This window comes from Nesoenas mayeri (genome assembly GCF_963082525.1).
Source record: "Nesoenas mayeri genome assembly, chromosome: 1".
Lineage (NCBI taxonomy): Eukaryota > Metazoa > Chordata > Aves > Columbiformes > Columbidae > Nesoenas > Nesoenas mayeri.
Window position 1 is genome coordinate 107284896 of NC_137541.1, and position 14533 is coordinate 107299428.

General features: G+C 38.9%; 1 protein-coding gene across 4 annotated transcripts in view; it reads right to left on the reverse strand.

Annotated features, from left to right (window-relative positions):
* Positions 1-14533, reverse strand: part of SH3KBP1 (SH3 domain containing kinase binding protein 1) — a 141207-nt gene that overhangs the window by 31967 nt on the left and 94707 nt on the right. For all 4 annotated transcript variants that reach the window (XM_080356244.1, XM_080356243.1, XM_080356242.1 and 1 more), the window contains one exon: positions 1597-1707. In XM_080356244.1, the coding sequence (XP_080212370.1) occupies positions 1597-1707 (111 nt within the window). The remainder of the gene's footprint in view (positions 1-1596; positions 1708-14533) is intronic.

Here is a 14533-nt window from a genome sequence, read left to right on the forward strand (position 1 = left end):
AAATCCTGTAATTAAGACCACCTCAGAGGTGCAGACTGGGACTGGGCAGTGAATAGAAAAGGCCTGGGACAAACAGCCATGCGTGGAAAAGAATCAGGATTGGAAAACTGAGGACTGAAAAGGAGATGGGAAAAGATCCCAAGCTTTTGTTCAACAAGCAGAAAACTACTGCAACAAATACTTTGAGATCATGGGATGGAATCCAAGGTTTCTGGATCACATCAGAAAATACCTGACAAAACCACTGGAAAAGTATCCATTTCCTTCCTTTTAGCACTTATTCAAACAAAGACAGTCTATAGTCCTACCAGTTACGTACTCATGTGGCCAGATCTGTGCCATTTAAAAAATTAATAAAATTTTATTCTCCATGTTTACAGCAAACCTAGCTGCAATTTCTAAGTGTCTGAAAATTTAATTTATTCTACAAGTCATACTCATCATACTCTAAAGAAAAAAACACCTGAAGTTTTATAATTTATAAGTTCAAAAAGACTGAATAAATTTCACCACCAAAAAATGTGTAAGAGTAAAGATCTTTTTCTTCTATAGTAGGCTCACTATGTCTCAAGGTTTATGATTTCTGTCTCTTCTGGAAAACACCTTCTTTTATTACTAGGCCTAAAGCTAGGATATCCACTCTGCAATGGAACTACATTTTCATGTCCTACAGGTTTTGATGCTCTTCTACCTTCATTTTCAATAATTATCATGTTAGCTTCTGTGATTTGTTTAATAGTTGCTTTATTAAGCTTTCCAGGTTATTTAATTTTTGCCTCTGGCATCCAATTTTATTGCCAAAGATTGAAGCTGAGTGTCAGTAAGTCTCGGTTTTATCATAGAAGGCTTACACTGTGAAACACTCATCAAAAGCCTGACTGCAAGCTCGTAATATCCCACTGATGACTAGAAGGTTCCTAAAAATGGAATGGACTTTTGGGGGAAGTAATCCACTATTTTATTCCAGGAAGCTGCAGGATTTCTAAATATTGTTTGGCAAATAACAATGTCATCTCTTTCAAATAAAAAGAAGCTGAAAAAGTTTCTGCGTAGATTTTGCACCTTCTTTTTAATAATTCTGAGAGAGGTAAAGAAACATGCCTCTGAGATATCAGAGACTCACATTGCTTTTCAAACCTCACAGTTAAAATTTCACCCTTTTCATTCTGGAAAAGTGCTTGACTGCTGTCAGTCAGCATGCAGGTGGTATGCTAACTCTTCATATTCCAGCACAAAAATAATGAAGAAGAGCTAACAATTCTGGTCATAGCTTCATCACCTGCCTCAGCAATTACCTTGGGACCCCCAATTCCTCTCTCTCTCAAACCTAGGATGCAGGACAGAGGGCTTTCAGAGCAACATAGAGGAGGCAGACTGACTGGATAGGCCAATCAAATCTTTCGAAGAAACTCCATAAGATGACTTTAAGTGCCACGTGTTCTCTTCATAGATGCTTTGTAACCCAGAAATTTGTTTCTTTTAATGTTTTTTTTTGTTACTAAGTTAGAAGTAAAACTATTAAAATGACATACCCAAAAGATAATTTATTTCAACTCCACTTTCATTCTGTACCCTAAAGTGAAAATGAAAGAATACATTGCTTACCTCTTTTTCAAAATCAGAAGGAAGAAGCTTGACAAAGTTATCTGGAAACACACCTCTTCTGCCGTTCAGTTCTCCTTCCCACCAACCCACATCAATGCAATCCTATAAAACAGTAAAATAAAATGAAAACCATAATGTGCTTGTGTGCTGGAGTGCTCTTTTGTATGATGTCCTGTCTTTTTGCTAGAACATGAAAATTTACTGGAGTGCCAGGTTAACAGGGTAATCTACCAGGTAAAAACTTTTGTAATTACCCCACGTTACATTATAACAGAGAGCAGATAGGGAAGAACCATAAACAAGCTGTAAGAGCTCAAGAGCTTGTCTGTGTCTAAAGCAAAACACTATTTCACCATTTGATCTATTAAACCAGTACGCATTTTGAGCACGTATGATACTACTTCTCTCTGACTTCATTTTAGAGAAAGACAATACCTTAATTAAACATCACGCATCCCAGAAGGTAACAAAGCTCCTTTATTTCCCGTGCTTTCAATAAAAGCTTGACACATTAGAATTATTAAATTTCACCACAGTCCAATTAAGAAGGTATTATACACCTGATAAAGCATCACCTTTTTCTGCAGCAATTTTGAGCAACACAGTGCAGAGTGTGTAGCAATACAATGTACAGTGAATGCTTGCAATAAGTTAACTACTATATCAGTGAATCTAAATGATAAAAAAATAGTAGAGTTGTTGTGGTAATGAATAATTATAGTAACAGAAGCTGCAACCATTTTAGAATAGGTTAAAATTATTCCTTAAGCCCTAGATAGTAAGCTTCATATGTTCACTCATTTTTGTGTTTGCTAAAGAGAACACTTCCAGTTGAGATTTTCCACATTCTTCTCCTCTGAAAGCTGTAACTGAACCAATTCAGCTGTTTTGCAAAATACAATTACGGGAAAGTCACCCATTGTCTGCTCAGTCTTAAAACCATTTTCAGCCAATTTTAGCAGTTGGCTCAGCACCAGGCTGGCCAACCTTTCTATCCTCTCAAGCAGTGGCCCTAAATCTTCATGTGGCTCAGAGCAATGCAATAAATATTACACATCTGAGGCATGAGGGAAAGGGAAATCCCACATTCAGTGCACGACAAAATGAACAGTACCTGACAAAAACTCACTAGGGTTCCCTCCATTCTATGAGAGCCAAGGCTAAACTAGGTTGGGTTTACAACTTGGATCCCACATCATCTGGCAACACCAGCCTTTAGTAATCACTGTGGCATCACTGCTTCCACAGCTACAGATCTGGACTGACCAAACTGTCTGCACCTGCCAGGTATATCCAGCCGTGCTGGCAGCAGAGCCACGATGGAACTGCTCAAGAGTTCAACATGTTGGATGTTCTTACTCTAATGTGTCTAATCCAGCCCTGTGGAAATTCATCCAAATTTAATGAAGCACTTTTGCTTTTCAAAAATCACATTTCAGAAGAGATTAGTAGAAATTTAGCAGCTGTGTTCTCTGTGTACTTGGTGACACTGACGCAGGTCTAACAGTTCTAGCTTGGGGCATGGTCACTGTTCCATGCCACCCTGCAGTGAGTATTCTCTATCACTCACTGCTGCAGAAATTGAGTGGTTCTTTTCCTGCAAAGCCTTTTATCTGGGCTGTGGAAATAAGCACCATGTACAATGCTGGCTCATGACAACCATCCGTCTCTTCTTGCTTTTCAGTAAAGTGAGAGCCAAAAAGCCATGCATCTGGAACACCAGAATATAGGGCCAAGAAGGAACAGAGGGGTATGGATATAATAAAAGTAGGCAAGAGCAGGCAGGTAGTTTAGGAATAAGGGAGAGGCAACAACATGCACTACTAGGTTTTCACAGAGAACAAAGCTAGAAAAATTGCACAGAAGCAAATGAAAGAGGCCAAATACTACAAGCCTCTTACATGCTATGAAGATACTTCTCTCCAGAAACAGCACTGGATCAAGGGGTCCAGAACGATAACATTCTTGTGGTGTGAGAAAATGAACTGCATGTCTTAACACTGTTTATCTACACAATTTGGTTAGGAAGGCATACCTGATGTGCAGTACACATGAAAGCTCTAGGGTTAAAAATGTCACATGATCAAATTAGTCAGTGTTGTAGCCACACATATAGGGGAACAAAATGTTAAATATTCATTAAAAGACAGATCTGGGGTTTTGGTTGATGGGTTTTGTTTGTTTTTTGCAAGATGAGTTTCTAAAACGAGTAGATTAAAATATAGCCACTCTGACCTTCATTTCACCAGCTGCCTAGGAACGATCATAGCATGCCCTCACAATTTAGAAAAGTTTTCAAGATGAATGCTTACAAAGCGTCTGCACACTACAGAAGTATGAAGCGGAAAAAGTAAGAGGAAAAGAGTAGTTCTTTGTTTACAAGAAGTAAATGGTAAATAGGGGAGAGGATCCACTGATAAAAATCTGAACGTGAATGGGCGATAAAAGATAGCGTGATAATACATGCATGCAAAATAGCCTTATTGTTACATGAAATCATTTGTTTCAGCTGCTACAGGAGTAACAGAATAGTGCAAGTTAATGAGGTGTACTTAATACCAAAAGAAGTCTTAAAATGTTATTCACAATGACTCTGCTTGTTGGTATTTTTTTCTGTAAGTTATAATGCATAAACACTGGATGATATTTGAGAGAAAACAGACAAGCATTAAAGAACGTTATTGCTTTTGTGTTTTGGGTGGGGTTTTTTTAGCTATTTTTCTGTTCTAGGTTTTTTATTTAGCTTGTTTGGTCCACCTCATCTGAGACAGAATGCATGCTAACTATGCAAGCTAAACAGCCTAGTTTCTTCCATGATGTCTAGTTTCGGTGTTTAATTTTTTCTCCTCATATCTCAGTATTTTACTCTGATGTAATCTGCTCCTGATCTACAAATGCAGGCATTGAACAATCCTTTTGTTCTTTTTCTGGTTGTTTTCTGTCATGCCCAATCTGTGCTTTTCTCCTGCATTCTCCCTTTTCTTTATCAGGGTGGCCTTCACAAAGGACACTTACCTTGTCTAGACCTTCCCGGGAGTTATTTAGGAGGTATATACTGGTTCTGTTAGACTGTCGGGTCATTATTAGTGAGCAGGGCAGATTCTTGACTAGCTGATGTTTCCAAATTATCCACTGAGTGAATACAGGGCTCCATGAAGGACTGAAACCATCAGCTAGTCAGGCATGTCATGGGCAGGCACTGTGTGGGATATTGCTCTTAATGCAGAACCAGCACCCCTCACTCCTGATGTGAAGGCGCCCTCCCACTTGTCTACTTGTGCAGCCTAGTAATCAGTGCACTCAACTGTTCCATCACATGGCGTGTTTTATAATGCCCCCCGCCCCCTCCACCGCTAATTTGAAATTGCCAAAACATTTATGACCCAATTTAGATTTTGAAAAATATTAAGAGTTCAAGTGCCCAGAGAGGAAAAGCTTGTGCTTCGACTGAGAGCACAGCTTAGTGCTAGCTAATAATCCTGACTAAACAACAAACAATATCACACATATTCTCTTAGGCTGGATTTTTTAATGCTCTCAGGAAACAAAAATCTTACTCCTACTTCTTCATTTTGTTAACACACATCAACTTTGTATAATCTGCTTTTTTTAAAAGCTCATTTGTTTTCATATAGATGTTGTTTGTGTTACACATTCATTAATCCCAAATAGCTGCAGGTTTGCATTTTTTTCCTCTCCAGCTTGTCACTCAGGCTTATGCAGCCAATCTCCACACTGGATTTTCATACAGTAAGTAAATCCTTAGGCAGTTTCTCTTTAATTTTCTCATTTACTTTATTTGCCAGAAGAGGTTTTCGTGTCACTGAGCAAAAGGATGGAAAGAGATCTCAGAAATTAAAAGCTATAGATGAGATCCAGTGAAGAACCTCAGCAGTTGTGCCCTCCTGCCACCCACAACTGCAGGCTTGCTGTGCCTCGACAACCTCTGGGAGCCCATGTATGATGCTGGCAGCTGGTACATCTTCATCATGAGACAGACCATCATCCAAGGATACTCGAGTTACAGCTGCAAAAGCTGACTCAATCACCCACAAACGACAGAGGTATGAAGCACAATCAAGGCAACACGATTAAAACAATGCGGCTGCCTGTGAACACTGAGCAAAAGCTGCTCCAGTACTTCTGCATCCCCATCAGCCATGCGATCCTAAACATATTGTCTTTTTTAATATAACTTCATGTGTTCAAGGTGAGCAAAATGGCTGTAATTTCAAAATACAAAATTTATAGAAAAGCTGTCAAGCTATTACAATCCAGTTTCAATATTCCAAAATTTATTAACAAACCAAGCGGATCTCTGCTTTAGCTCCACGTTATCCTGCCAGACTCATAACAACGTAAACAAACAAAAATCAGACACTGAAATATCTCAATAGCTTTCTTAAAAACATGTATTCCAATTACTAAAAATGCATTTTACTTTAAAGGAAAAAAAAAGGAAAAAAATTACAAAACTGAAAGACACAGCAAAAAAGTAGAAATTGTCTTTGACAGATAGTAGAGTTGATGCAAATTAGGTGGTAGCTGGGCCAACATTTAGCTGCTGTAAAAATCAGCTCCTAGCAAAGCTCCACTCAGAGACTGTACTCACGTACTCACTGCAGTGACAGTGCAATCAAATACCTTAGAGAAATCCACTGCGAGCTCACATTGCCAAGCCTGATTTCATTGTTCAGGCAGAGGCTGATTCATGAAAGAGAAAACAAAAATCTAGAGGGAAAGTTTAGCATTTTCTCACTGAAACACAAATCTTGGCTTTATCCTCATTGCCAGTGAAATAATTTTGTTCTAAAATCTTGTCTCTGATTAATTTAATTCAAATGACTTTTTAGAGAATGAAGTAAGGGGAGGGAGGAGATGCAAAATGAAAGGAGGATTGAATAGCTCTTATATGGCAGAATCAACATCCACTCTAATTCCAAGCTCATTAGATCCCAAAAAAGTTATAATAAACTCAATAAATTGGATTTATTAGCAACATTAATTTTATGATAAGTATTAGGGTAAAGAATTGGACAAAACATAGTGATGAGAAAAATAAAGATGTTGAGGAATTTTTACCTAAGTCAGAAAAATAACGTAAGAGGAAAAGGTAAACATGGGAGAAATGGCAACTACCAGAAAACCAGAATACAATCACCTTTTGTCAACATGTTGCCAACAATTTTAAGGGTATACATAGATGGACTAAAAAACACCAGTCCCCTTCTTGATGTGAAGAATAAGAAAAAGAGAGAGAGAACTATCCTTCATGTAATTAGGAGTGAGACATTCAAGGTGTGGAAAAAATTGTAAGAGGGAATCATCTGCAGAAAACAGACTTTTTTTTTTTTTTTCCTCCTTCAGAAGGGAATATTAAAACAACAGAAAAGAAGAAAAAAAAATATAAACCCCAAACCAATGATAAGAAAGATAAGAACAGAGCTACACTCTGAAACTTATTTCTGTGGTGACTAAAAAGGGGGGAGAGGGGGAAAAGAGATGCCTGACTAGAGAGACCAGTCAAAAGCTGTGCAAAGATATTTTAACATACAGGCAAAGAAATTTTCCATTTGGAGCACCAGATTTTTCATATTGTTACTGAATGTAACTGAATACATAATAGAAAATACGTAAGTAGAGTTGACAGCATAAGATCATGGCTTAGTCTCCTTTTAGCAGCTGCAGTGATACTGTAGTCATTCTCATACTGGCTAAGAAAAGCCATAAAAGACTGGAGTCACGCTTCCTCCTCTTCTGGGTGAAAGAATCACAACATTGCTTGATCTCTTACACACAAAGTATCCTATATAAACAGTTTTGCTTAGCAGCAACTACTGCTCTTGTATTAGAAGAAAAACCACGCTGTTCCTTCCTTCAGTGCTTTCAATGGAACCATAAAAAAGCAGAAGCCATTAGAGATTGAATAAAAAGCCCCAGCATAAGGCACCTTATACTATGTACTCTTACAAATACTCCACTCACTACACAGAAGCAGCTGTGCCTTGCCAGACTCTGCTGACAAGATGCTAGCCCTAGTTATCTTCCCAGATCAGGAGTACAGCTGGTTGCAAGACAAGAACACAAAACTCCCCTCCATGAAACGCCATCGCTGGTTTTCTTTGGTGGTAGAAGTGATGACAATGGAGGTTAATAAGATAGAGCTGACAGTCCCCCACTAACTTGATCTTCACTTTACTAGCTGATACCACATTCAGGACCATGAAAATAAAAGATTCAAGTTCTTATCTGGCAGGTGACACATTTCTCTCATAGAATCATTTTGGTTGGAAAAGACCGTTAATTTTATCAAGTCCAACTATCAACCTAGCTCTGCCGGGTCCACCTCTAAACCATGTCCCTAAGAACCCCATCTACGCGTCTTTTAAACATCTCCAGGGATGGTGAGACTCAACTGCTTCCCTGAGCAGCCTGTTCCAATGCTTCACAACCCTTTCAGTGAAGAAGTTTTTCCTAATATCCAATCTGAACCTCCCGTGCTGCAACTTGAGGCCATTTCCTCTCATCCTATCACTTGCTACTTAGGAGAAGAGACCAACCTCCTCCATGCTACAACCTCCTTTCAGGGAGTTGCAGACCGCAGTCAGGTCTCCCCTCAGCCTCCTTTTCTCCAGGCTGAACAGTCCCAGTTCCCTCAGCCGCTCCTCATCAGACTTGTGCTCCAGGCCCCTTCTCTGAACTCCCTCCAGCACCTCAATGTCTTTTCTGTAGTGAGAGGCCCAAAACTGAACACAGTATCTGACGTGTGGCCTCACCAGACACTGACAGATTGCCCTGTCAAGCAAACATGACTGAAATCTTACCCCCTGGAAAGGCTCAGAGCTTCACAGCCTCTCCCTCTGCTCCAAGTAGGCAGGAGTTTTGTATATCTCAAAGACAGAGGGGGTTTTATTTCATATAAAGCTCTCTCTCTTAAAAACCAGGCTTAGTTATTACAGACAGGTGTATTTCTAATCCTCCCGGTTACTTACACTTGGCCCAAGCCAGATGAAAGGATCACAAAGGATCACAAATTTTCTCTGAAAATGTTCTGGTTGTGAACATATTTATAATAAAAAACTCACAATGTGGATTTTGCTCATTATTTTGCTAGGAGTCAATAAAGCATCAATGAGACGTGCCAATCTATGTTTTATTCCAGCTACTAGGCATTATTTTACTTTTGTTTCTTTTGTTTAGTTTCCTTTTTTTTCCTTCCTTTTTTTTTTTTTTCAAGTTACCTATGGGAGAGTTATTGTGTGCTATGAAACCAGGCTTAATCACTTAAGTAACAACCAGTAGCTACTTGGCTCTCTGTTCAGTTATCATTCTAATTTTTCTCTTGTCTGTGTTCAGAAGCCCAATGGACTTGTATCTAGCCCATCACTGAAGCTGGCTGCAAATGCCCTCAGGATTGCTCATCCAGCATCAGCAGCTGTCTGATACTCACTGGGAACCTACCAACAGCTGAGCAACTTCTGCAGCTTTACAAAAACACATGGACACCTGAGAGCATCTGAGCAAGGCTGGTAGGGGCTGCCTAAATAACCTCTTCAGCCACTCTACAAAGTACAGCGCCACCGCAGCTGGCAGTGCATGGGGGGCATAATAAAGGGTTGCAAGAGTCACAGAAACAAGTTTTATGGCCAGGCAAGTATCCACTGCTTCAGCTATGTTTTCCATTTATTTTAGGGGCAAAGATGTTTCCTGTCTTTTCCTCCAAAGCAACCAGGCCTCCAAGGCCTGCTCGACCTGCTCCCTCATCCCTTGCTGCCTTTGGAAGGACTGACCATTTCAGGCACTTCCACAGTGCAGGTTCACTTCTGCCCTCCCTACCCTACCTTCCAAACTGCCCCTAGTGAAACGGAAGGCTTTTCCTGGTAAAAGTAAATGAGATATTTTTGCTGTTCCCCAAGGTCCCAAAACAAATAATGAGCTATGTATTTATTTTTTCTCTTTCCTGTCTGTGACTCTAACTGCAGCTGTGTGAACCCTTGAAGAAATACATCTGAAAAAGGCCAAACTTCTAATCTGTAAATAGGACTTCTGTTTTTCCGATGGAGCTGATCACTGTGCAAGCTAGTCCTCTGACCAGGCTGCTACTTTGTAATACTGTTAAAATATGAAGCCATGGTTTAGATATCAACCCATCACTGCTCAATTTTCAGCTTTCCTGATTAAAAGTTTTTGATACAGAAACATTTCATCATACACATTTCATCATTATAGCTAGGATAGAAAGCAATGCCAAGAACAAGAACAAGCAAGATCTCAGGAAAGGCAGCTGCAAAGCACTTACTGTCGTATGTGTACTCTTGGAGTGCTCACACAAGTAGTTTTCTGCTCATACCAGTAAATGTACTTGCATGCATAATCATCATTTATAGAGATCTAAAAAAACTTGCCTATGAGAATTATCTTTCTAATTTAAGATATATAGATTACTAAGCTTAAAATATGAAACTGGCAAGCTAAATTTACAAAGTAAACCCCAAGCTATTCAAAATATTGAGATACACCATAATGGTGCAGGGTTTGAAAAAGTGAAATTTTAATGGTAGAATATCACAGTTTCACAGCAATCTCCACTAGAATACATAGTTCCTTACATAATTAAAAAAAAAAAAAAATCTCAGCTGTTGGCAGTTGTATTCATCAAATGTCTGTTTTACTTTCACACTTGTAAAGTTGGTTCTGATCATGAATGTTGAGCTGGTAAAATCGCATTATTCAGAAAGCCATGAATACCTCTTACACTTGCACTGACAGCTTTCATGTGTCAGCTCTGCTAGGCTGGCAGCCGCACATTAAATTACTACTACCCTCATTGTAAGCATCCCTCCAGCAGTGTTTCCCCAGCTGATAGCCCACCTCAGAATTTAAGGAAAAACAGACCAGTTTTGATGTGAACAAAAAGTGTCTACAGCACTTCCCAAGACATCACCCATACACACACAGATATATGTAACATATAAAGGCTTCTGAATTTGAGAATTTAAGGCCTCATAGAAAAACAAATCTGAAAGACAAGTGCTCTGCCATCCAGCTCAGCCACGCAGGGCACCCCAGAGGCAGCACTGCCTGTGTCTGGCCTCAACTGCAGTGCTGGGGCCAAGAGGTCCCAATTCTCACAAACGCTGGAGAAGGTCACAGGACAGGCTCTTTGATTTTTAAAGTTGGTGCATGACCTCACTAGGCAAAGCCAATAATGTGAAGGGAAATTTCTACTTTTCTTTGTTGCCCTGTTATTGAATAACTGCCTTGATTTAAATATATGGTCAGATGTCAAAGACCAGCATTATTTTAGTAACTCTGAAATGAACTAAATAAAACCTGAGCTCATATCGCATCAGATCTTCATCAATACAACCTTGTCATTGGGTGGAAACAACAAAATAATGTTAAAGCTGGGTAAAAAAAAAGCTGTTTAATAATATTCAAGAATGTTTCTTTAACATTTCTTACTACATTCAATATCATCATGCTGAAACCAAGACATATCGTTCTCAATATCCAATTTTATTTTAAAAGTCAGAAAATAATTGATTTTAGAGTCTTCATAAATTCTCATAAAACTTGGTAAAATACCTATGAATGAAGGAAAGCATATCTTCAGAGGCCTACTTTATACCCACCTTGTGCTACCTACAACTGTATTCAAAATGATCAAGCTTTATTACTTATTAAGATCAGTTACTGCGATTGAGACCTTACAGCAGAGTGCCAAATTTGTTCAATACTTTTGAAGAAAATGGCTATGATTTAAAGCATCTGGTTACTAATCAAGTACTCCCCAGCAGAAACATCATTTTAAAATCTGGCAATAAGGCAGAATGAATCGCTCAACAACTACTGAATCCAAGATAATTTAGAAAAGACAGGCCAAATGGTAATAAATTAGTCTTCAGAGACAGTCCTGGAGGACACCTGTTTTCCCTTTACATCTATTTTCTTGCTAATACTCATAGATTATGAAATACTGGAAGAAAAGTATGAGAAGGAAACCTCCCAGTCAGGCTCTGTTTGGCCCCTAACTCCGTGATTTATCCTGCTCGGGTCCTCAGCCTGTTTCCCAAAAGCCCCAAATCCTGCACGGATCTTTTCCAGTTCCTGTTAGCTCTTGTGCCCAAGACATAGGGAACCTTACATCTGATAACAACAGCTGCATCTTTTAAAGTTTAAGAAGTCAAACAGGTAAATTTTTCTTCATCCATACACTCCATGGCTCTACTAAGAATTTACTGTATCAACACTGTATGGAAGGACACAGGAGAGACCCTCAAAAATTAGACATTATTTCAGCTGTGGCCACACTACTCTCCCCAGCCAGTGTCATTCACTGGACAGCACAAATAGAAGACACCTCTACAGAAGACGTAGTCTATTCAAGAACTGGCTCAGGTTATTGGGCCCTGCAAAAAAGAATCTGGCTGAGAATAATGAATGACCTGTAATACCCAGGAAATTAGAGGATCTAGCAGACCAGATATATTTTGTCTGCTAAATCTGTTTCAGGCTAGATATAAACTTTAGACTTTACACCCTGTGACTACATAGTTTAATCAGTAATGAACCTGAAATGCTTTGATGAAATATTTGTACAAACAGGAAAAATTACATTGCTCATTGAACAAAACAATCTCTTCTGGGGATTCACTTCACTTGCAATGTTCAGTCAGCAGAATATCATGGAGAAATAAATATGTTCCACATCATAAAAGCCTAGCACTCCAATACTGAAATTAAAACTAAACTAGCCAACACAAACACAAAGGGTGGTACCAGCAACAGACATAATTTATGCCTCTGATGAGCCAAGATACAATATTTACATAATTACATTTTTGAATTTAGAAATACTATAAAAAAATAGAACAAAACATTTGAAGGATTACTTAATGCTATTACTACTTACATCACAGATATCTTAGGACCAGGGTCCTAATTACAATTACTAATTACTTGGCACTATATGTGCATTTTTACTCTCCCTTTGAATGCTTCTCCCTACCCTGAAAAGGCTGGACTTCAGATAACACCATCAAACCAGCAGGTGAATCCAATGTTCAGGATAAAATAAGGATGAAGCTAAGCAGTGAGTCTAAACCCTGCATTGTGAGCAATAATCACAGTTTTCCAGATGCCTCAGCATTTCAGTGATATCTTTTGTAAGCACAAGGCAGAAAAAAATTCTTTCCTTTTTTATCTTAAAATATGTCAACTTTCTAGATTAGCTTGGCGGCATTAAATGTACTTTTCAAATGATGCAAATCTTGAAGCATTGCATGCATGGGGGATACTGCCACTTCACCTACACAGCTTGGCATGAATTTTCATTTGTCAAAATTCAAATTTGGGATTTCCCAGGAACAACTGAATCCCCTCCTCTGATGGCACTATTGTAGCATTGCAATCAGTGATAGCAAGAAAAGGAAAAGAGAACTTCAGTGCATACTTTAAAAAAGAATGTCATAAATATACTAACAAGAAGAATGCCCAAGTGCTGGCTGCTCCCTTCCCCCCTGTACTAATATCTGGCTTGACAGTTTATTTAAGCACTCAGCTCAAACATCAGAGTTTCAGTAATGTTTCTAAAGATACCAGTGAAATGTAGGTTGCACCTGGTACCTTATTAAATGTATTGTCAGGCTTTATCTCTACACAGACCTTACTTAATGCCCTATTGCTAATTAGAGCAGCCAAAAAACGCTGCAAGATATGAATAAATGTTAAAAATTATTTATAAACATTTAAAAGTCTTAGCCAAGGACAAGGTTCAGACAAGAAGAAAAATGAGACGACAGTTACTCACAGTCTGTTTTCCCTGTAACTTACTGAGTGTACCAAATTATTTTAGAGAATGAACATATTTATTTATTTGATCAGCAGTGTCCCCACAAATTTTATATAGCTGCTCTATACCACTCATCTGAGGAAACACTCATGCTTCTATGCAATGACACAGGTTTTAACCCATGCACCTGCCACACACGTTAGTAGAATGCCGAAAGGGTCTCATTCTCAAGACCTACTCCGGTTACCATCCTGCACAGCACTGTTGCTTGAAACCCAGCAAAAGTCTAAACTTTCTTATTCCCATTAGGTCAAAACCTTCAAAGATTCAGATCAGGGAAAAGTGACCCCACCACCAAGCCAGTCTCTCAGCAGGCTGCTGACTGCAGGGGCAACCCTGCTCCTCGTGTCACCCTTTCCAACTCACACGCCCTGTTGTGTCCTGTGGTCAAAGGTGCCAGATGCCAGGCAAGAGGGCAGATACAGAATCATCCTTTTCAGCAGCCACCTGCCATCAATCATGTAAAACTGCACCCTCGGCATGCACACTTCACAAAATAATTTATTGTAAGAAATTGGCAAATTTGCTATGAGCAGGTTTCTCAATCAGCTAAATAGGTGGGATGTCCTGGGGGAAAAACCGGTGCTGAGCGCAACGCAGGAGGCAAGGACCACAGAAAGCAGATTAGGTGCAGCTATTAGGTCTTGCAAAAGCTATGTTGAATAATTCATGGTTATCTCAGGAGAGAAAAGGGCACGCACCAAGACCTTCTCTCTGAGGGAAATACCTATTTATTTCCAAAGGCAATCAGTAAGTGCCTTTATTACTTACATGCTATTCTTTAAACACAAAACATCATAAAAGCTTTCTTATTTGATGTTTACTTACTGTATTCCTTTCAGTTTCTTTATGCAAGATTGCTGCAGAAGTTACAAATACTCAAAATATCTTGTATTAAAACCCCAAATAGGGACATCTGTGTGACTAAATATTTAGTGTCAACAAAAATCCACTGTGTTGTTCTGACAGAAAGACATTTTTATGTTTTATTAAACCAGACTGTTTAAACCTGCATAACCTAATTTTTTGTACTGTTATAGTAGTAAGCTCATTTCTAAAAATGAAAAAAGCTTT